The 22832-nt window shown below is 39.7% G+C and overlaps 1 protein-coding gene across 1 annotated transcript in view; it reads right to left on the minus strand.

The window, feature by feature from the left end:
* PRKCA (protein kinase C alpha) overlaps window positions 1–22832 on the minus strand; it is a gene marked incomplete at its 5' end in the record, with an annotated part of 146259 nt that overhangs the window by 33240 nt on the left and 90187 nt on the right. The window contains 5 exons of the mRNA XM_017740749.1: window positions 6831–6927; window positions 7696–7830; window positions 7924–8080; window positions 18298–18426; window positions 19149–19260. Coding sequence (XP_017596238.1) covers window positions 6831–6927; window positions 7696–7830; window positions 7924–8080; window positions 18298–18426; window positions 19149–19260 — 630 coding nt within the window. The remainder of the gene's footprint in view (window positions 1–6830; window positions 6928–7695; window positions 7831–7923; window positions 8081–18297; window positions 18427–19148; window positions 19261–22832) is intronic.

A 22832-nucleotide genomic window follows, 5' to 3' on the forward strand; every position in this document is an offset into this window, starting at 1 on the left:
AAATGGACACGTCTGTTAAGCACAGAAAAAACCCACGACAAATAAATCGGTGTTAATTACCCGAGCAGGGAGGAGCGGAGACAGGAGCACGGCGGGCCGGGGCTGGGCTGCTCCTTGGCGTGACCTCAGCCTCACAAACACACACCCCATGCACGAAACACCCCCCGCGGCAAAACACCTCCACGTGTGCTCAGCTGGGCAGGAGCACTCCGGGCTCTCACCGCTACATAACCTCGGAGAGGGGCGGCAGCACACGAGGGGTTTGGGAGGGTGACACATATTTCACCTTTATATAGGGGACAAGGAAATCCCTGCTATCAACACGATTTTTTATATTCTTCACCTCAAATCACAACACACTGAGAAAAGCCTTAAGGAAATCAGCAGCTGATTTCAAACCGAAACCAGAGATTTATGCCATCTAGTAAGGAAATTTCAAGTTCTCCAGTTTGAGCTGTGGTGAGTGGATGGGAAACCTCCAGACAACTGCATAAGGGAATTCCCCCTGCCAAACTACAGTACAGAACAGATGGAGTCATCTAGCAGCATCTCTATAATGCTGCAAACTATTCTCTAATGATTAAATATGCACAATTTACAAATAGGAATGAGTGCCATGGCCAAAAAAAGCAGCTCTTCTTTTTATATCTCTATATGCATAATGAGTGTGGATTGATGTGCCAGTGATATTTTGGCTGGTCATGATTTCAGTGTAGCTTAGTGTCTGTTTCCTGAAAAGTAAATTTAATCTTGTCATTTGCAATTTGAAGTGTCAGCAATGTTATTTTTCTTTTGCATTTCCCCTTTGCTGACCCGTCTGAAGCTTCAAAGTGGGAATGCATATTGGTTAGAGACAGATATGGAAGAGATCAGAGATCATATCTTTTATTTGTTTTTTAAAAAAAGAGTGAAGTAACTGCAGTATAACAGCTCTGGGGTAAAACATCACCATCCCTCAAAGATGTAAAAGTAATGTTTCCTTCACAGCCCATATAACACTTTAATAGACCTGGAGAACTTAAGTCACAAATTAACAAAATCACAAGCTCCTCTACAGTTTGTTTTAGGGGTTTTGTGGTTGTTTGCTTGTTTGGGGTGTTTTTTTTGAATGAAAATAGATTTAATTAGAAAACTCGCTGGGTTCTCAAGAACCTACTGAAACAGTCCCTGGAGTATCTGCTATGGCCCTGGCTATGCAACTGCAGCATTTCTACCCAGCCTCCAGCTCAGAATGAAGACAGCTCTAGGATTTCCTGGTCACTGATTAAAAGAAAGAAATATAATGCCATTTTAATATAAAATTGTTGTGAATATCAGAAGAATGCCAGATTAATCAAGAAAGTTCTGGTCTTCTCCTTTCTAATGAAGCAGACAGAAATGGCTTTAAAGAAAATTAAGAGGAGTGTTAAAGATCTAAGAAATGCAGGGCCTGCACTGAAACAATCTAAAACAGTGTACTGATGTTCAGAAAAGAAATTATAAATAAATGAAAGAGATTTCTTCAGCATTAGACTGTAACAGCAACAAAACTCATCAGTAAGTTTTAGTTGTGCCTTGAACTCTGGTGACAGTTTCAGATCCTGTTTAACACCAGCTGTGCTGCCACAAGGAGAGGCCTGACGGTGTAAATGCACGTTAGCTTTGTGTGCAGATCCACAGCCTGAGGGTTCTGCGTTGTAAATTCGGGTCTGCACAAGGATTAACACACAAGTTTGGTCAAACAAAGTGCTGCCCTGCATGCTGGAGGAGTTCAAGAGCAGAAATATCTCTCAGATCCTGCGTCACTGGAGAGATTCCAGGTATTTATAACTGAGCCTGATGGCCAAGCTCCACATCCTTCCTGTTCTTATCTTTAAAATGATAAAGCATTTCAGAAGACATTTTCTTTAGGATCATACTAATAGCTCTGTTTAGAAGCACTGAGATGTCACCAAAATATCACCACTGACTGACCACTTCCAGTGCTCAGACATGACATCCACCCTGTTCTCAGCTCTGTTCCCTCTCCTCATGTTCTGGGCTGCAGAAAGGAACTACAGGTCCAGCTCCTGCACAGCTTCCATCAGCAATTCCATGGGTCAAAGCAGCTGGAGTCGCTCACACAAACAGGACTCAAAGCCAGGGATGTGGATGTTTGTCCCCTCCCAGGGTCCAGGGACCGTCCCCGTGGTGGGACAGCAGTCGCAGCTCTCAGAAATTAAGGGAAGGATTTTGTTTCTGTGAAAGCCACCTAGAGAGCCACACTAAAGGAAATAATTAGAACAAAAGAACATATCTGACCTGTGAAGAGTGTGCACCAGGAAAACCACTGTGTGCCTTCCCAGAGATGCTCTAAAATGAGGATTTTACGAATCCCATTCCCTTGCAGCAACGTGCTGGGATCACTGCAATTGCCAGAGCTGGGTGTAGTGACTCAGACTGCTCCCATCATCAACACACCTTGTGCTCAGTAAATGTGCCCATGGGTAAGGATTATGGCTGCTCTGTTCTTTGTTTAATTTAAAAAATCCTTTATATGGACCATAACAGCTACTTTAATAACATTTCCCAGTGCTGGTGATGTGGAAAGAAGTGGGGAGATCATAGAACAGTTCAACAGGCTACTTTCAAACCAGCATTATTCTTTTATTATCCTAAGGTGATATTTAAGTATCAAGAAGTGCTTTACTAAGCAGGAAAAGTAAAAAGGGCTTGACCAAACTCAAATCATTTCGCACAACAGAAGTTTTAAAATTTGTACATTTCTTTCCCCCAAATTCAGGAAAAAAGGAATGGTGCTCTAAATGGCAAAGACATCTTACTGCTCAAATCCCAACCAGGTAGAAAAAAAACCCAGAAGGTTGCATTATTTCAATATTCTGCTTTTTTCTTTGACTAAAAAAGTACTGTAAGAAGAAAATAAGTACATAACAAAGAGTAGGTGCTGCATTAGAAGATTTGCTAGTTTTGGTCCACGGAGGCACCTGGGACTGTTGGGAGTTCCCATGGCAACCTCAGCATGGACAATTATGGAGCAGCCACAATTATTCTGAATATGCCTGGTGAGAAGGGAGTTTCGTTCTGAGATGGCCACAAAGAATGCCATTCCAGAGAGAAAATTCACAACTAAAGGTTAAAGCCAACTGAAAAATAGTGACAGATTTTATCCTGACTCCACTTCCTACAGGAGTATATTTTTATCTCTAAATATCAATAATGATGTATCATGTATAAATCACTGAGGACAGATTTGATCACACTGCTAAATGAGCAGATAATAGATCTGTGAATTTTAGGGAGAAGTGAGATCCAGAAAATACATATATTGAATAAAATTTGTTGTATAGAAAATACTGCATTGCACCTCTGCATAATACACCTCAAGTTCTATATACTGCACAAGTTCATATTGATTATACATTGAATATAATAAAATTCCTTGCAATAAAATACAAAAGGTAAAAAAAAGCACCATCCTCCTCCATTCTTTCTTTTCCAAATTTGGCCCCATTTGTTGGATAGGATCTGTTCTGGGCAAAGGCTGGGTGTTAATTTTTCAGCTGATTCAGATGTGGCAGAATGGCCCATGAGGAAACTTCTCATGAAAAATTACTGACAAATAGATTTTAGCATTCAATTACAAATATAAGTGAAGAGAATGTTTGAATCTATTATTATTTGCTTATTTATAATCTTGTATAGCTATTTTAAGGTATATTGACATTGAATAAATGCCTTAAGAATTTGTGCAGTGAGCAAAGCAGCATTTCCATGAGATTTGTGTGGCTAAGAGCCACATTTCCATAAGAAATCTGTGTTGTGAAAGTGATGTGCTAAGAAGGATGTGATGGTAGTGTGTAAAGGGGTTGAGATCAATGAGAGCTGGAGGCCAAATCTTAAATATCTGCCTCTTGAAAAATAGATGCAGGCAGATATTTCTAAAATTCTGATTTAAATAGGAGGTAGTTCCTTAGTGGTCTTGGAGGTCCCACCCACATTTCTAAACTTTAGTTAAAAGGGCAAAGTCAATTTTCAGAACATCTTAGAATTTTCAAGATCAGAAACTGGTTTCAGAAATTCTACATCTATTGGCCCTCTGGTGTTTTCTAACCCAAAAATAATCTTATTCTTTCTTAATATGAAACAGTGAAATCCTAATCCTAAAGTTTCCCTGCTCTTGTGTATCCTAGGTCTTTATACAGCCCTTTACTCTGAAGGCCACCAGTATTTATTTAAAGTATTTGGTATTACTAATGCAGTATTTTGTGGAAATTGTTCTAATTTTGTACTCAAAGTTAAATCAACGTTGTTTGGCTACCAATCACATGCTCATATACCAAAAAATAGACCAAGCACCACTGGATTGCAGACTGGATTGGGAAGAACTCTGGAGTTACTCCTTCCATAAACTGATGAATGGGAAGGTGGCCCAGCGTGACCCCTTGGTCTATCTGTATTTTTAATCTTCTGACAAATTCACTTCCCTAGGAAAGTGACAGTCAAGACCTGCAATCTTCTTCCTGTAAGGCTCCAATGGTGATTTTAGAACAGTGGAAGTATTTGTTTAGATGATATCATTAAAACACAAATAGAAGCATTTTTCTCAGGGCTGTCTACTTGTTCCATGTTACAGGGCACCTAAAATAAAATGCCTGTGCAAGCCAGAATATAAATGCTAACAGAAATAAAGGAGGATCAGAGTCAGCACCACTTATGTGCCACACCAGAATAGCTAATAAGTGAAATACCACCATTCAGACATCTGTGCTGTGAAATTTCAGAAGCCATCACAGTGATGCCCCTTGAAACCAAGGAAGAATATTCCATGGAGGGTGCTGCTTCCCTCTGCTCCTTCTCATAATGATAAACTTTGAGATAGGATAAGAGGGTGAACCCAAATCCTTCAGCCACGTAACACTACATTACACCAGCCCTGGCCTCATTACAATTACAGGGTTTGTTCAGATACCAATATTCTCATTTATCATCACTGAGTTTTAAAACTGTTCATTGTCCAACTTGGGAAATTACATTCCTGGAGACACCGTGTGCCTAGTGAAGACCCATTCCCTTCCCTGGATTAATTCAGTCACTCAAATAGCACCAACCAGCCTACAGCAGAACAGGCAGAGCCTCAAATACACAGTGCTGAGGCTGAACTAATTAGACTTTGAGCCAGACTAATTATTTCTGAGGCAGAGCTGCCCCTTGGTGAAGCTGCTGTCTCTGGAACCAGGTCCAGTAGCTTTACACAAATCCTCTCAGGATTTCTACTCCACTTCATTGCAGGATGTGGATAAACCCTGACTATTCCTCCTGCAACCAAAGTATTTACAGCAGGATTAAGAATCAACCTCAGACTGTAAATTCAATATGCAACCACACTGCATGTAATAGCTGACATTTTAAAGAGGACAATTCTAGTGACTTGTCTTCGTGCTGTCTCTGACCTGAGACAAAACCAGCAAATTTTTATACCAATATATAAATATTCACCCAATTCCAGGCTCTGCATAATGCACAGAAACATAGACAGGATTACTTTTGAAGCTATTCTTTCTAGGGAGGATAAAAAATAAACATGATCTTGAACAGCAAATGACCTAGTGCAGCAAAATGAAATCACACTGGTCAGATCACGATTGTAAAGAAAGGAAAATGGAATGGAGGTTCAAATACTTCTCAAATATGTAACAAAAATCATAGTTCATGCTGCAGACATGGGAGCTGATCCAAATGCGTTCAGAAGAAATTGGTGCACCTTTTCCTTTTCTTTCTTGGAAGTTGAACATGTGCCGGTTTTCCTCACTTTCGTGGGTTAACCCATCTTTTATAATAACAATGGAGAATTCTGCCTGATGGTGAACATAGAAAATTGCCATTTCAGGTTGAAAGGAACAGGCAGGTTGGTTTATGCACAACAGGTACATTCATTATGTTTTGGATAAACAGCTTAGCTAAGGTTGTAAATGTCCTACCAGAAAAAAAAGAAAGCAACAGTGCAGATTGGAATATTTCCAACTCCTGGCTGTGTGTGCAGCTGGGAGAGCAGGCAGGGCAGATGAGCTGGACCCACCAGCAAACCCCTCCCACCCCAGGCCATACCTCTCCTGCTCCTGGGCTCAGTGGCCAGCAAATATTTTGTTGTAATTCTGGCTGTGGTTGTCAGAAGAGGCAGAGTCTGATCATTAACAAAAAACTCCTTTGTGTGGCACATGAGACCATTCTTGTGGCTACCAACCTCTCCAGCTGGCACCACAGGAGGCAAGAAACTGCAGAAAGCATCACTTTTCTCTGGATTTTCTTTTTTGTACATAACCAGCAATACCTCTGATCCTTAAGAAACATCAGCATCCTTCCCCACACTACAGGGAGCAGAATTTCACATGAAAACCTTCTGCAAAGACTTGAAAGCTCCAAAGCATGAACGCTGAAAGTGTTTTCTTAAAACACCCCAACTTACAGCGTGAAACATTCAAAGTATTAAAATACCGTTGTTTCTGAGAATTTCATTTGTCAAATAATGCAGACAGCAGTGATAATGGCTGGCAGATTTCACAGCAATTCTTAAGAGACATTGAAATTATTACATATACTTGACATAACGTATTTTAAAATACCAACTTCTAAGTGTCATAGCAGAGAAGCTGAACTGTCAGGAAAATGATGCCATCTCTGAATTAAACCATTTGGTCCAATCTTCAAGAAAACCAAAGACACACAGAGCTGTCACAGAAACAGAAATAGGAGCACTCTAACATATGTATCTTTTAACAAGCTCTTTTTTGTTTTGTAATAAAGTGAAAAATAAATGCAATATTTAGTTGCATGCATCTGTGTTTAATCCTCACCTCAAACTTCTGCCGGAGCTCTGCATTTCCATCTTCATCAGCATCTGGAATTGGAACGTTGTAATATTCACCCTCTTCTTGATTCAGCAGCTTGTACCTGTGGTGGATTTGAGAAAAAACTGGTGACTTTACAGTTTTTCCCTGATAGATTTATAATCTGATTTAGTTGTTTGTGTGTGGTTTGTAACAATGTCACAGGTATGCAAAGAACTGATCTCAAAGACCAAATATCATCTGATCTCTAACACCAAACTCACAAATAGAATATATTTTACCTGAAATCAGATCTTTAATCCCAAACTATCTGTCAAGACAGTTTAATGGACAATGAGATTCTTCCCACTCATCCTGGGATTTGATGGGAGACATCAACCCTGAGGAGGAACCTTTGTCTCCAGTGCTTCCATAGCCCTAAACAACTGTCTTTGAAGAAATGTCCTTTTTGAGGAGATGTGATGAGTTCTACCCTCTCGTGGTAGGTAATGAGATGGCATTTGATGAGATCACTTTCCATGTGCTTTGCCTTTGCAGAGCTATATATAACATGATGCACATAGTATTGAACACATCATATTGCAGATAAAAATAAAATTTGTATCACAAGACTATGTACACAGAATTGAGTTTGCAGCAGCTCCTGGCTCCAGCAGAAGTTCCAGGAACAGCACAGAAGAAAAGCAATTGTTTTGTTATCCTCCTTTGAGATATATAGCCTGTGTTTCCTAGGTTTAGTTGCACTTTCAGTGAATTTATAGCCTGAAACACAGTGAAAAGCTCAAAGAAAAGGTAGATCACATTGAAAAAAAAAGACAGGTTTAAAAATTCTGGTGATATATTCTCTCATTCTCTTTTCAGAAACTCTTACCATCCACTGGCTGGCATCTTCATAAGCTCTGACACCCCAAAAGAGAGTGATCCCATGAAATCATTCCTGGTTGTTCGATCCCAGTCCCAGACCTCTACGGATAAGCGACGATCTTTGTCTGTAGGTTTTAATTTACTGAAAAGGAGAGAAATGGAGGAGTTGTCGACACTGAAATAAACAATTCAATACATCCAAAGACCTCCCATTAAATCAGGGTGTTAAACTCACAATGTGAATGACTCATTCCAGTCCGGATTCAGGGTAGAACGGATGGTTTTTGTTTTTTGTTTACTTTCATTCTTAGGATCTGGGATGAGCTTCAGTTTGACATAAGGATCTGAAAGTCCATTTGGATCCATGGGAATGAGGTTTTTTGCTTCTCTCACTGTCAATATAAAACGCAGGATTACATATCACTGGTAAGAAAGAAATTACATGCCAGACCAGAGCTATTGAAGCATGTTGACAAATAAATAAGATGTGAAACCCACTTGTCAGGCTTGGCATGGAAGAACCTACTTGTTGTAAAGAAAGGTTGTACTGAGTGGTATTTATAAGAATAGCAGGGAGCAATGACAGGAGAGAAGAGTGATTCACAAGCAACACGCAGCTTCCAGGCAGCTCTCCCTGCAACGCAATGATTAAATACCCAAATCCATCACTGTAATTTTTCTGAGCAGGTACCAACTCTTTGTGCTTTTGTTCCCTCATCAGTCTTAGGTTATACAACCACAGGATTAGGAGCCAAATACTGTAAGAGCCACAGCCAGATCACAGTGGATTGCAGAGGACCAGGTGTTTGACACAAGCCCACTTTGGAAGGTTTCTAACACCAACCTTCCCATGGATTCACGGCTCATTAGCTGTCAGATGGAATAGTTGTGAGCATTGTCATGACAGCAACCAAAGGAAAAGTGCAGGAAAGACAAGTGGAGCTTCAGCTTCACAAAAATCCTAATACAGCTTCTACTTTTACAATGTCAAAGGAAGAAACAGAGTTCATTTATCTTGAGTTGTTCCTGATCCCCGAAGAGAGAGGGAACAGTCAGGAACCTGCAGGGGCTGGAGTATCCCAAAGGGTGAGCACAGACAGCACTGCTCTCCCTCTGTCAGACACCTGAGCAAGATTTCCACATCATGGAACAAGAATTCTGAAGAATAAATGGTGAATTTTCCTCATGCTGTGAAACCTTGTCCCACCCAAACCAGCCTGTGCTGCGATGAACTGGGATCAGGCTGGGATGGGGAATTTGGAGCTCATAGCTGGGCATCTCAAAACCTGGGAGCAGCAGCCCTCTGGGGTTTGGGACAGAAAACAGCTTCCACCCAGGAATTCCTTTGTGACAGTCAGAGTTTAAGGTTAGAATTGTTTCTGCAAGGAAGACTGCAAGAAACTTTGAGGGTGCCGTGGTTCCGAAGGGATGAAGGAATTCCAGCCTTTGAGAGACACTGGAGAGATAAACCAGGACTGACACTGCCCTCAGCTACTGCTTTCATTCAGGAGGCCTTTCTAAAATTTATCTACCTAACTGAAGAAATCTTAAAGGAAATTTAGGAAAGATCAACCTTTAAGTAACTTAATATTTCTTGATGGAAAGTATTTCCTACAGAAATTTGGACTTTAGAGCCACATGAAAGTCAGTTGGAGCTTTTCAAAAAAAAAAAGAAAAAAAAGAAAAAAAGAAAAAAGTTGTCAGGATCTTCAGCAACAAATAGTTACTGTTTGCTCAAGGCATTGTTCTCCTTTCCACCAGATTTAAATGGCACTACAACCCAAAAATTATAGAGCTACCCAGGATTTCAGTCTGTTGTTTCCCAGCACGGAGGTTAAAAGGCATCCAAACAGCAGAGATATTATTTTATGTACAGAATAGGAGTACAGGAACGTGAGCTACTGATTTGGAAGACACCACTTTTTTTGTCAAGATAATTCTCATGCAGAACAGATACTCTGATGTAAATTAATTAATGAAATTAGATCATGGCTGTAAACGAATCATATTAACTTGACCCAACAGTTGATACTGATTAAGTTTCTTAAATTTCTGGTTTTAAAAGGAGAGACAGAAAATGCTTATGGACTAAAATTTTAGAATAAAGTATAATTCTATTCACTATGTGTATTCCTCAAAGAATTATATCAGGAAAAAAATCACTATGTTTTAAAAGAACAGAAAATAAATGCATCTTTCTTGCAATCTATTTCATTTGTACTTTTCCACAATGCATGTCTAAAGCTGACAGGGCTTTGCAGCTGGGTAATAGTGCCTTTCAGGCCAAGGAAATTGTCCCCACTCTCATTTACTCCGAGTTTGCGCTCTGATGGTCTTCACACCCAGTGGTTAGCTGGAAGAACATTTCTTTTCAACCCATGAAAAAAACCAAAACACCCAATTTTAAAACTTGAGCGCACTGAAAATAATCTTCAAATACTTCCAAGGAATAGCACTGAGATTAAATAACTTATTTTAGCTAAGTATTTACAATCCCAAAGGGACTAAGAACCATGAAGAGAGTGAAGGATGAAGTGACAGCTTTCAGTGCAAGCTGCTTTCTCTCATCCTATATTTGGGTTTATGATCGCTTTTTTGGTTGGGTTTTTTTCAGTCTTCTTCTGCATGGTTTTTGTGACTGCACTGCCAGGTTTGGCACAGGAGCTATTACTTCAAAATCCACTTTTTGATTTTTATTTCTGTGTTGCACTTTGCCATAAGTGAGGAGCAGAACTCTCCACATGTTCTACAGCTTCCTAAAAATACACGGTGGTAAGTTTTCTGCTAAAAATCTCTGAAAAAAAATAGCTTAATTTTACCATCTTCGGGCTGAGCTTTTATGTTTAAATTTTACCTGCAGAGGCTCAGTGTGAAACACAGAATTTTGACTGACTGGCTGGGTAGATGTGGAGGCTCTGCCATGGAGAGATCCCTGGACAAAGCCACCCCTGCCCAGCCCTGATAAATGCTGCAAAACAGCTCTGGCAGCAGGAGGACATGGCAGAACATGTAAAATTGCTGCTTTCTTCTGCAGCAAACACAGAAAATGGAAGAAAAAACCCCCCTCTAAGTGCAAGAAGGAGAAGCTCAAAGATTAATTGGGAAGGAAAAAATGCAATGTATTAAATACAGGCTGCTAACGAAGTCATTATCTCACTCCCTGTTTTAAGATATCTGGCCCATTTGTACTTTTGTCTGCATAATTAATACCCTTAGACATCTTTTTCCAACTGACTTAGCACTTCTTTTCCCGAGGAAACAGCGTGATGATACTTGTGCTAAATAGTGCTTATCAAGAATTAGCATCCAAGTGGTTCATCTCTTTAACGTGCCCTATTTTTAACAGGACAGATCAGGTTTCTCTGGGAGAATTGACATGAAGAAGAGATTTCCCCTCCCCACCAAAGACAATATCTCTTCTGTGTGGTTGAGAAACTTAAATGAAAAATAACTCCACGAGAATAAATCAATTTACAGTGGCTGAATTCTGCTATAATTGTAACCATAGCAAGCAATCTCATCCTGCTTGGTAATTACTTGTTAATTAAACCCAACACTGTGATAGAGATGCTACTCTAAATTAGAGAAGGTTAAAGGGAGGTGCAGTTCGGACTCAGGTTGGGCAGAAACCTGAAATATTCCTTGTCAGTTTTCTGTCACAAATATTAAGGATGATAATAATCCCTGTACTGAGCAAAGCAGCTGCCACCGGTTAAATTTCCTAACATTTTGTCCAGATTGGACTCTTAATGGGGAATGAGAAAGCACACAGGTAAAAAGACAATAAAGACAAGTATGGATTGAAGTCTCCAATAAATCCAGTCTTGCTCAGGTTTTCCTTCTAAAACCCAGAAAAAATTGTCAACTTGCATTGGGGAAAAAATGTGCCATTTTCTTCCTCCTTGTTAATAGAGATGTCTTGGGGTGACTTTATGATGTGTATCCCCTACCGCTGCTCTATGCCCAGAAATTAACTGTGCCTTTCTGTGCCTTTAAATTGAGCCTGAGAGGAGGGAGAGAAAAAAAAACCTGAGCACACTTTTCAAGCAGTTGTTTCAAGGACACAAATACACACACTCCTCTGTGTTCTTCTGCTGCGGTAGCAAGAGCAGAGGAAGCACCCTTCTTGCTCTTCAGCCAGCTTTCGGCTCCTTTTCTCCTGAGGAAGATGGAGAGTTGAACTTTGTTTTCCTGGGACTTTGGTTTTTCCCTTCTTCTCTTCTGGACTGTTTCAACATCAGAACACATTGGGAGAATTTCCCACCAAGGCCCTGGAGGTGGGCCCATGACCCAGCTTCAAGGAGGAGGAGAGAGATTACATCTACAGAAGGACTCTGAAATTTTCCCAGGTTTCTCTCCACAGCGAGAGGTTTTATTATTTAGCATTATTATTCTTTTCCCGTGTGTTTGTTAAATAAATAGTTTTTATCTCTTTCACTTTCCTCTGAGGAAAATTTCATCTTTCCCAAGATGGGTGCGGGAGGGGTGGTTATAACCTGCCTTCTGTCAGAGGATATTTTCCTCCAAATTTGTCCAAACCGGCACCAGAGATCATAAATGTGTATTCAGCAGAAAATGCAGATTATTTGATATCTGTCCTATGGCTCTTCTATTAAGTGCTACTTATAAACCAGCAGTATCCATCCAGGAGCCTAAATTTGGGACTCCCGCTTTTCCAGGAATAATGTAAGGACATAAGCAAATACAGAGCTCGTTCTTAGGTATTCATACTTTAAATAAAAACCTAAATAAAACAGAGTGGGCTGGCAGAGACAACTGACATTTCATGTAAAGAGAAGAAATTCAGGCAGGATTTTAAGGAATTCAGAGAGTGGATAACAAAGCTGAAACTTTTTCCATGGGATTGTGTAGGTCAAGAGTTGCAAGCCATATGCAGTTGTGGATTTATAGCTTCTTGTGGTACCAGCAGATAAATTTAATCATGGGAATGACTAAATAAATGTTTCTGTCCCCAGGACAAAGCTGAATGATTCGCAGCATGAGTCCACTCAGTTGCTTTACGAGTGAGTCACAGATACCTTTTTCCTGAATTCCCAAATGTGGATAATAAAACAGTTTACTAATCACAGCAACCTTTTCTTGCCAATCTTTTAGTCCTACAGGCAACTTAGATGAGTAGAAATCTCTCATCCACATGGCAAAAGCTGCTTTTAGGAGACACTGCAAGACTCCAGTGGTCTCACCTGGCATGGTATCCAGAGAAATGAAGGAAAAGGGGGACTGTTGTTAGCTCCAACACATCATAAAGCTCCTGTCTTCTCACAACACAGCATTGTTAAATTGTTCCAAAATTCTCATTGCCTCCTGAAGAAGTTTCTGGTACAGACTTTCTGGTTTGCCCAGTTTACAGATGGCTGAGCGAGTGACAGAGGATCTTGCACTCCCAGCCAAGGAACTGTCTCCCCAATACCTTCCTGCACTCCTCAGTCACAGTTTAAAAGATTTACCTATTACTGAAAATAGTCTTCCCATTTTTGGGTTTGTACTCCTTTGTATGCAAAATCCAAAAGCTGCCTCCAAAACTGCTCTACTTTCACTGAATATTTATTATGAGATTTTGTAAAACTCACTGAATTCTTCTTTTCTGGAGCTGCTTGTGACTCACAGGTACGACTGACTCCGAAACAAATCCTGCTTTCCAGGCAATTTTCAGTCTCTATGGTTTTCATCACTATAAGGGCTTTCAGAGATGAGACTTTTCTCTATTCCATAACTACTCCCCTGCCCAGTGAAGATTTCTTTTCATATCCTTTCTGAGCCCAGTGCCTGAGCACTGAAAAATGGCAACATAATGAACACCTGCACTGTACATGTGATGTACAAGGAACAGTTGATGAATATCCTTGTCTAGAACGAGAAGAAAAATGAACCGATGTTACAAGAGACTTGATTCCTCTGTATTTATTAGGATATTCTCTCCTACTAATAAAAAATCTACCATCATCCCTAACACTGCGTCCTAAGTTCTTGTGTCTGCAATAGGTTCTCCAGCCTCAATTTCACCTGGGAATCTCATACAAGCAATTCTATTTTCGTTTTAAAGAAGATTATATTTACAAAAAATATCATCTTAAAATATATGTGCTACTGGGCAGGACAGCTGCTTAATGAAACATAAATCTTACCACAAGATGGAAAAGGCTTCAGGCTGTTACATTTGTAATTCTTATCTTACCTAAATATACAGGGTCTAGTTGATATTTCTGGATGCATGCAGATGGCCGTTACTGAAAACTTAATGGTCTTTTTAAACCCCTTACATTGCCTGTTTCTTCATGGTAAAGTGAATTTAATGACTGAGGTGGGAAGGAAGCTTTTCGTTGTCACCAGGGCTGGCATTGCTAAAGGCATAGCTTTTCCTGTAATGACTGCAGCAACCCTGCAGATTCTGGGAATGTCAGAAAGAAGATATTAGTGAAGTAAACCATGAGATTCATGTTTTTTGAGACATTAAAAATATGTCCTACATGGAAACAATTATTTGGGATCACTTTATAGGCATTTGGTATTAAAAGCTGGTCAAACAGCCAGAATATTAATTGATGTTCCCTTTTAAAATCAGCTGCAGATTATGAAATTAATGTTAACAAAGACAGACACTGACACTGACCTAGAAAACCACAATAAAATTATCAGAGTGTGTGCACAGTGGGGTCTTTTAAGGAAACAATGAGGATCTAGGAATGTGCCAGAATTCTGCAGTTTGTGTCCCCAGCCTGTCTGGGTGGGGGCTCCTGCTCCAGCTGCCCTCAACAAGCAGCGTGACAGGACATAATGAGCAGTGCCAGGAGGTGGCTCAGCATTCACACATTCATAAATAACCTGAGAAATGTCCAGTGGGGAGCACGGAGCTCCTGGGAGATCATTGCTGGAGAGCCGCTTGTGTGCTCCCAGCCTCTGCAGGGATCACTGCCAGCTTTCCTCTGCTTTTAAACAGAAGCACCACTGAAGAATAAAACCAGATTTTCTGATCCTTGCAGCTTAGGCAAATACAGTTAAAACCCCCTGAAAATTCTGTGCTGTGCCTATATGTGTTTTAATAAGATTTATGTAACAGGGGGTGCATTAGTTGCCAGAAAGTCACCACCATCCTTTTTCTAAATAAGTGTCAGGAGGGCAGATCCTCCTTGTCAGCTGCTGTCACATCCAACTTCCAGTGCCTGAGAGGTCACAGTTTGAAGTCCCAGTATTGTGGCAGCATTTTATATATCAATGCACCAGATGGGGTTATTTTTCTCACAAAGGTTATTGTTCATTCACTATAAAAATAATTCAAAAATAAAGTTTAAAAAATCAGAACTGTGATTCAACCACCTACAAGCTCACTCAGAAGAGCCCTAAATTATAAGATGGGTCAAGGAGTAAATGAAAGAGTGAAAAAACTTTTAACACACATCAGGAGGAAGAAAATTCAGTGTAAAAAGCAGAGATTAAGAATAGCAAAAAGCACTTTACTATGCTTAAGAGCAACCCCCCTATGTCAATCCAACCTATGAAAGGGTCACGAACTCAGAGATTTCAGAAATATGCGTTTCAAGAGTGTTTCTATAAAAAGAAAACTACCACATTTCTGTACTGTAAGTGCCATAAATTATTAATATTCAACACAGCTCTCAAGCAAGTAACTCAACCATTGACGATAAACCACTGATGTTTAAGAATTACAACACAAATGAGCATTGAATGGGGCAGATTGAGTAGCCCTGGGAAGATGGTGAGGTTATGGCAGAGGAAATCAATCCAAAATTCCAACTCCTTTGTGAAGAAGTGTTGCAGAGGCTCTACAATTCCCACAGACAAACCTGTGTGTCCACACTGATGCACCGGGGTTGAAGATCTGACTCAGTTAACTGGAATTAAGTGTGTTTATACACAGGACTGAATGACTCCCACCATTAATTCCATTCAGAACCTGCCAACTCGGAGATTGTAGATAATCTGAGGGAGCCACTGGGCAGCTCCACCCAGAAGTGCCTGCCTCACCTCCTTCCTAGAATTCACTGGGAATTAAAAACCAGCCCTATTTCCAACATTTTACCAGGAAAACATTCAGTGTGCCTGTAGTGTGGGGCTTCTTAGAAACAAAAGGCACCAGAAAACCCTCCAAAGAAGAAGGCAGAGGGAAAGAAAGACAAACTGGGATGTGCTAAATAAACCATATCACCTAAAGGACCACATTCTGCAATTGTCCTTTGCCAGCTGTGTCCTGGTGGGGCTGGGATGGTTGGGATGCCTAAGGATTTGCAATTTGCCAACACCAGTGGCAGGTCCCCATTTAGCAGCACAAATGTTTTGCATGTAATCAAGGCTGGCTGGGAAAGAATCAGCAGGGACTAATTAACAACCAAAACAGGGTGCAGAGCAGGGATATTGAGGAATTCAGCTGAAGGAGTTCAACACCTACAAAGTAATTCCTTTGAAAAAGATTCAGACAAAGGCTCAAACCAAACAGTCAGTCACTGATTATTTTTCCTGCTGTTCCTAAACCTCCTGGACCTTTAATTCACCTCCTTTCCCAAAGCTAAGGGCAGTGATGTTGTGCCTGGGAGCTCTGAGAACTGTATATTCTAACAAAGCTTTTGTCAATAAATATTTTAGAAGCAATGACATTCTAGGAGCATTTTTTTTATGTTTTGTAATATGTCCATGAACTGGCAATTGCTAATTTCCTTTTCAGTTAAACATACACAAAAGGCACCTGAAATGTCATTTTGGCTAGTCCATATGGTATTTCTTACGTAAAAAACAAAAAAAGCAGCTTGCTTTCAGGACAATTATAATTTTTATTTAAAGAAATTTTCAGAAAGCTTGGAAATGCTGACAAGCCTCAGCCACAACCACAGCACTGTAATTGTTTTATACATAACAAAGTTATAGTAAACATTCTTCTTGTTGTCCAGAAACCTACTTAATTGTGGGATGGAAATGTTTTATTTATAAACACAATAGAAATGACATTTGCCAAGTACACTCACACCAAAAAGAGCCTATGGAGAAAACCTACAAAATTTGTTACAATTTTACCATGTTCACCTCTCAGACAAGACCTTTTCAAATAAAACTCTGAACTAAAAGGATCCTTTGTTTGTATAATCACTTTACAGTGCCTTCGTTCCACAATGACTTGTGATAAATGTTTTTGTCCCTAAAACGATTATAAACCAACTGAATCATCAGGAAGTAAGCACATGTTATTTGTCACATTATGTGTATTATTGCAGAAAGTTTAAGCCATATTTAAGAGCCTTGCTGCAAAGCGGCCTAGAATAAAGCAAATATTAAATTTTGTCACTTGGATGATTTTTAAATTAATTCCCTCTCATGGTACAATTACTTTTAGAACCCACATCACCATCCCTGAAACGCCTCATTACTTAGTGAAACCACCTTCTCTTAATGACAGCACCTTGGACAAATTTCCCCCTCCCACGTTGACAGGAAGCTCTTTGAAAAGTTAAGCCACAATTAAGCATCACTTGGGATCTATTCTGATCCTTTCTAACTAAATTTTATCAAACGTCTCCTTTTCAATGCATTTTACAGGGTTTGACAGGAGAATATGGAGCTATTTGGATTTAGGAAGAACAAAACCATAGAGGGATAATGTCAGCAGGGAAGTTTGCTGGTTCTGGAAGCTGCGAAAATTCAGTGATGGTCTGATTTCCTCTGTGAAAAGGGGAAAGGTCTCTACTGAATGTAGGGGGGGAAGAAACATCCTTTTGGTGTGTACCAGGCTCTGTCACCTGAGCCACACGGACATGACACTCTACACCCACAGGTTGTGACAACCACACCAAGAAACACAGGCAGGAGTTGAGATGTTCTAAGAAACCGCCCACTTTGTCCTACTCTGACTTTACCCCCAAATTCAATTCCATTTTGCAACACCAAGCAGGCAGTGACAAATGCATTGTGCCCTGTACTGGTTTCATGGAGTATTTTTTGGAAACTTCTGGCTCAGGGTGGGTCGGTGGGGGGGTGTGGGTGTGCACATCTGGGTGTGCACAACCACAGATTATTCACAAATTACAGAGAAACACTTCCAAGGAAACAAACTGCCACCCTCTCCTTTTTCCCCTTCTCTGCCTCCTCCCCAGCTTGGTCACCTTAAGCTTATAGAATGTGAGAACTGTTTTTTTATATTTTAAAACTCACTGGGAGTAATATTTGGGATTGAATCCCAGTTGCCTTTGTTTATTCAATACTCTGAAATACAGGAAACAACTCCTCAGCTGATGAAGGTTTAGTGAATCTCTTGTGCTCTGAAGATGATGGGTAACTTCGTGAACAGCTACTCATCCTGCTGGGCTGCTTTCAACATGAAAAACTGACAATACAGTGATTTTCTAACTAATTTTCCCCAGGTTTTAAAGCTGTTACTACAGATTTCCTTTTTTCTACTGATTTTTATGAACACAGCTTCATAGAGTTTCTTGATTCAAAGCCATGTTGTATGAAATCCTCCAGCTTCTGGAAGGAAATTTTCCATCAGTGGCTTTAATGCACAAAGATCTGACCAAGGCACACAAACTCACAGTGTGTATCATACATTTATAAAACCTGAAAAATTCCAAAATGAGCTGTTTACCTGTTACTTCCAGTTTGTCACCAGTGACTTCAGCTTTCAGATAAATCCTTCCTCTCTTCTCTGTGTGGTCCATGCCACAGAGGCTTGGGACGTTTATCACACATTGCTTGTGAACGTTCATATCACAGGCTGTGGACATAAAAATGGTTCAGACACCCATGAGAAGCTAAAAATTAAGTGAAAATTAATTTAAAGTGAAAATGAAGACTAAATGCTTAATTATTGGTAAGACTTTCAGATTAAAGCTGCCTGGATTTCAACCAAACGCCACGTCTGGTTTCCATCTTGCAATACTTTCTGTAGAGAGTTAATACAACAGAAAATAAAATAATCTATTTCAGAAAGCTAAACATATCATTAATGAAGTTGAAGGGGGGAAAAAAGTGAAAATGGAATAAAGACTTGCTGGGAATATGACTAAGAAAACAGAGCATTCACGTCAGCAATGAAGGGAGTTAAGTTTAAATTGACTATTAGGTTTTGCCTGTGGAAGACTTCCAAGACAAATTACATACAAGGAAAATAGTAGACCTTGACTACAAACTGAACTGAAATTTCAGTCTTTGAGAGTGTATTCACACAGACAGTCCAAAAAGAGGCTTTCTCAAAATTACCATGACAAAGGCTCCCCAGCGACATCAAGCTGAATACACCATGTTCTCAGCAGAAGAGGTGATTTTCATTAGTAGGTTATTATGATGCTGAAATATCCACTTGAAATATACCAGGACTATAAATAGCTGACATTTGAAATGGTATTTTCCACAGAAACGAAGTAAGAAGCTGTTATCCAGGGCTTCCACTGACTTTCCAGAACACCCCTTTGGTAGCCCAAGGAAAACTTCACTTACTGTCACATTTCATCCCCTGGTGCAGGAGTCCATAGAGCAGTGACCCACAATGGTCACAGAAGGTGGGGCTCCCATAGGTGTGGATCTTGAACTTGTGCTTGCTTCTGGGATCCTGGAGGGAAAAACAGACACAGATTCTCAAGTCATAAAAGATAAGATTGACACACCTTTATTACTTCAAATACCAAAAGCTTTCCAGCTCTGCAAATCATGCTGCAGAAAAATACATTTCAGTGTGTAGCTTGTTCAGAACCTAACAGTGGTACCTGCACTGGCAGAGGCACGTTGACCTCAGTTCCAAATTCTCCTTTTTATGGTGCTGTAAGAAAAAACTATGTCAGCTCAAGCTTGTTCCCATGATTTATGCACACTAAAACTTCATTTACTGACTGCTCACATACATAAAGTTTAATGGCAGTGTTCAGTCTGTGGCTGAAGAGTCACAGACTGATTACAGTGTTACTGTCACCATCCTGAAATGTCACACAAAATACAGCAGGAGAACTGGGAAGAAACTGTTCATGGCCTAATCTGGAATACAGTCCAATGACTGTAAAATCAGGATTTTACAGATGGGATTATCTTGAAATGCTGCAAGTTGATAATCTCTATTGTTGTAAATGAAAAGGAATGAATTCTAACTCGGCACATGGTAAATATTTTTCAGAGATTGCTGTTCCCATCTGATTTTTGAGCAGAGAAACTTAAGAGTGAGGACATTTTAAGGCCACCAGCAGCTTGGATATGTTTCCTAATTTAGGACCAGTGAAAGGGAATACACCCAAATCACTTAAATGCCTGACACATCCATAGACATCTGCTGTTTCTCTAGCAGTAAGGGTCCCCTCTGGAAAACCAGGAACATTTACTTCAGAGGAAGAAACCACATCTTCCATAGGTTCCTCCATGTCAGGCTCATTCCAGAACTCCACATACACCAGGCTGGAGATGTACAACGCCAAAACAAACATTGTGATGGCCCTGTCCTGTGCACACCCTCTTTATCTTCAAATCCTTTATGACTCCTTCCTGCTCCAGCTGCATTTCAGTCAGAACTATCCCTGCACAGTCTTGGTCAGAAATTTGGAAAAGTAGTAACCCTTCATTAAAAACCACACTGGGGTTTGAAATCAATCCTTGCTAATACTCTTTTCAGAAAGACCGTGGAAATAATGAAATGCCAGGTCTAAAACGTCCTCAATGAAAACACAACTGCAAAATGACACATTATAATATTTTTCTTCTGTCTACATTTTGTATTATACCCTTAAATTAGATAAGAAGTATTAAATTGTCTTATAAATATACTGATTTTTAAAATTTACCTGCCAATCAAAGCTTTCCAAAAAATCAAAAGGAAAGCCCGGCATGTTACTCAAAATGGAAAACCTGCTGACTCTTTCCTCAAAAAGAAAAGATCCCTCCAGTATAAGCACTTTCTCAAGAAATTTGGGAGTTTTGATTAGTAATTATCACAAAAATATGACTATGAGAAGACAAAATTTTGCCTTAAAATTTTACTATTTTGCCATATTACCCTTTGTGAAGGTTTTTGGTGTTTTGGTAGCATTCTTCATGTGAATTCATTTTGGCATTGATTCTAAGTTTTACAGTGAATCTATAACCACTACTTTTCACTGTATGGAAAGAAATTATAGAGCACCCAGGATAACAAGTAAAGACTTTACATTACAAATTCAAATTGAAACTATTTCAATAATTCTGCTTGTTGTACAGCCTGAGATATGAAATGCTAACTGCTACCGACTGTATTTACTTTGTAAACACAGTGAACCTACAAGGAGTGACAGCCACGGCTCCAGAGAACATCTGTTTCATTATTTATTAAAGATACAGCAACGGACCTTGTGGCTCAGGGTCATGGGAATGTGGCTGTGCAGAAGGGTTCTCTGGTGGCTCGGTGACTATGTGCCTTCCAAACAATTTAAACCACAGTTGGGAAGCTAATTCTTCCCTAAATTGTTTTGTTTAGATGACAGAAGGGGACTTGTTGCCTTATAAATATCTACACTTAAGCATGACTCTGGTAAGACATCTGTGGCTGAGAAGGACAAAAGCCACAGCTCCTAAGAATGACACTGAATAAACAGAGTTTTAAAGTTGTGTTTAACATCTGACACAAGTGGTATTTATGAGCATAAAGTAATGGTATAGAGGGAAAGGAACTGTTTTATTATATATATGGAAATTATTACAGTCAATGTCTACTAAATAATTGAACCTGCATATTATACTGAAATTATGTAACACTGCCCAATAATTTCATTCCAAACAATGGAATATGCATGGAATTACATTAAGCAGGAGTGTGTGTGGTTTAAAAATGTTGTGACATTTAAGGACAACCATTCTGCACTCACTGTGCAACACGAGTGAGGGCTTGTGTCTGACTACAAAGCTCTGTGTGACTACAAAATCCCAGGAAAAACATTCTTAGAAAACAACAAAAAACAGCTACATGAATAAATAAATAAATCAAGTTTCTATATTTTCTGTATATAGTATTTTCTATACTGAACCCTAGCTTTCTATCCTTGTGTGAAAATTCCTACTGTGGGGTGTTTCAGATGAACAATTTAATATGAATTAGATTTTGTAAGGAGAAGCACATATGTTCTATTATTAGCTATTATTCTAACGGCACACACTAAATAATTTATAATAAGAAGAGGACAATGGAAAATAATACCAAAACTATTCCTGAACTGGAAACTTTGTAGGAAATCTCTCTTTCAAGAGCCTTTTAATAGAATGTCCTAAAAAAAAATTTAAAACTGTAGCAGGTTGGGTTTGTAACCGGGCAGAAACACCAATTTAGTGTAGTGGTTTGGTCCAAGATACTCATTACTATTTATCTTCTGTGAAATAAGAATTAGGAGAAACACAGAGCAGGCACCAAACTTGAAAGAATATAAAGAAGTTTATTAACAGACCTAAAAGAAGAAAAAAAAAATTATACCACCTTCAGAACTCTTCTCCTGCCCCCACCTTCCTCCCTTCTCCCACTGACAATGTAAAAAGACAACCCTTAAGATGTTCAGTCTGTTTGCCACTTCCATAATAACCTTGTTTAGTCCATTTAGGAAGAGGAGTCTCTTCTTGCTCATGCTACGAAAACATTATCACAACGAGACAGCCGCCCACTTCCAAATATCGTTCAGTCCATTTAGGAAGAGGAGTCTCTCTGCTCGCATGTGAGTCCCTTCCCCCGACTTGCAGCTTTTCCCACAACTGCTTTCGAGGGTCGACTCTTGAAGCTTTTTGGGGTACAATTTTAAGGTTGAGCCATTCAGAAACAAAAATTCTCTTCACCCATCTCTGGGAGCATTTCATCTCTAAGAACAGAGGCCCTTCTTCCCTGGGAGCAAAGGGTCTTCCTCATCTTCATCGTTAGGACTATCTCTGGGAGCACCTCTAGGAATTGAGGTTTTCTCCTTTCCCATTTGAAGCAAAAGTCCTCATCGCTTCCATCTCTCCCTGTCCAAACTTCTCATGAAATTACAGCTGCGTCAGCATCTGCCTATCTCAGCACAGGTGCTTTTGCTAACAGGCATGAGTTGAACACTCCACCCGCCATATCTTCATGAAATTACAACGGGATACTCTGATATATCACAGCTTCACAACAGAATTTCAGCTTTAAGCATCTCCTCTCTCTCTTCC

The sequence above is a fragment of the Corvus brachyrhynchos genome, unplaced genomic scaffold (genome assembly GCF_000691975.1).
Source record: "Corvus brachyrhynchos isolate BGI_N302 unplaced genomic scaffold, ASM69197v1 scaffold218, whole genome shotgun sequence".
Classification (NCBI taxonomy): Eukaryota; Metazoa; Chordata; class Aves; order Passeriformes; family Corvidae; genus Corvus; species Corvus brachyrhynchos.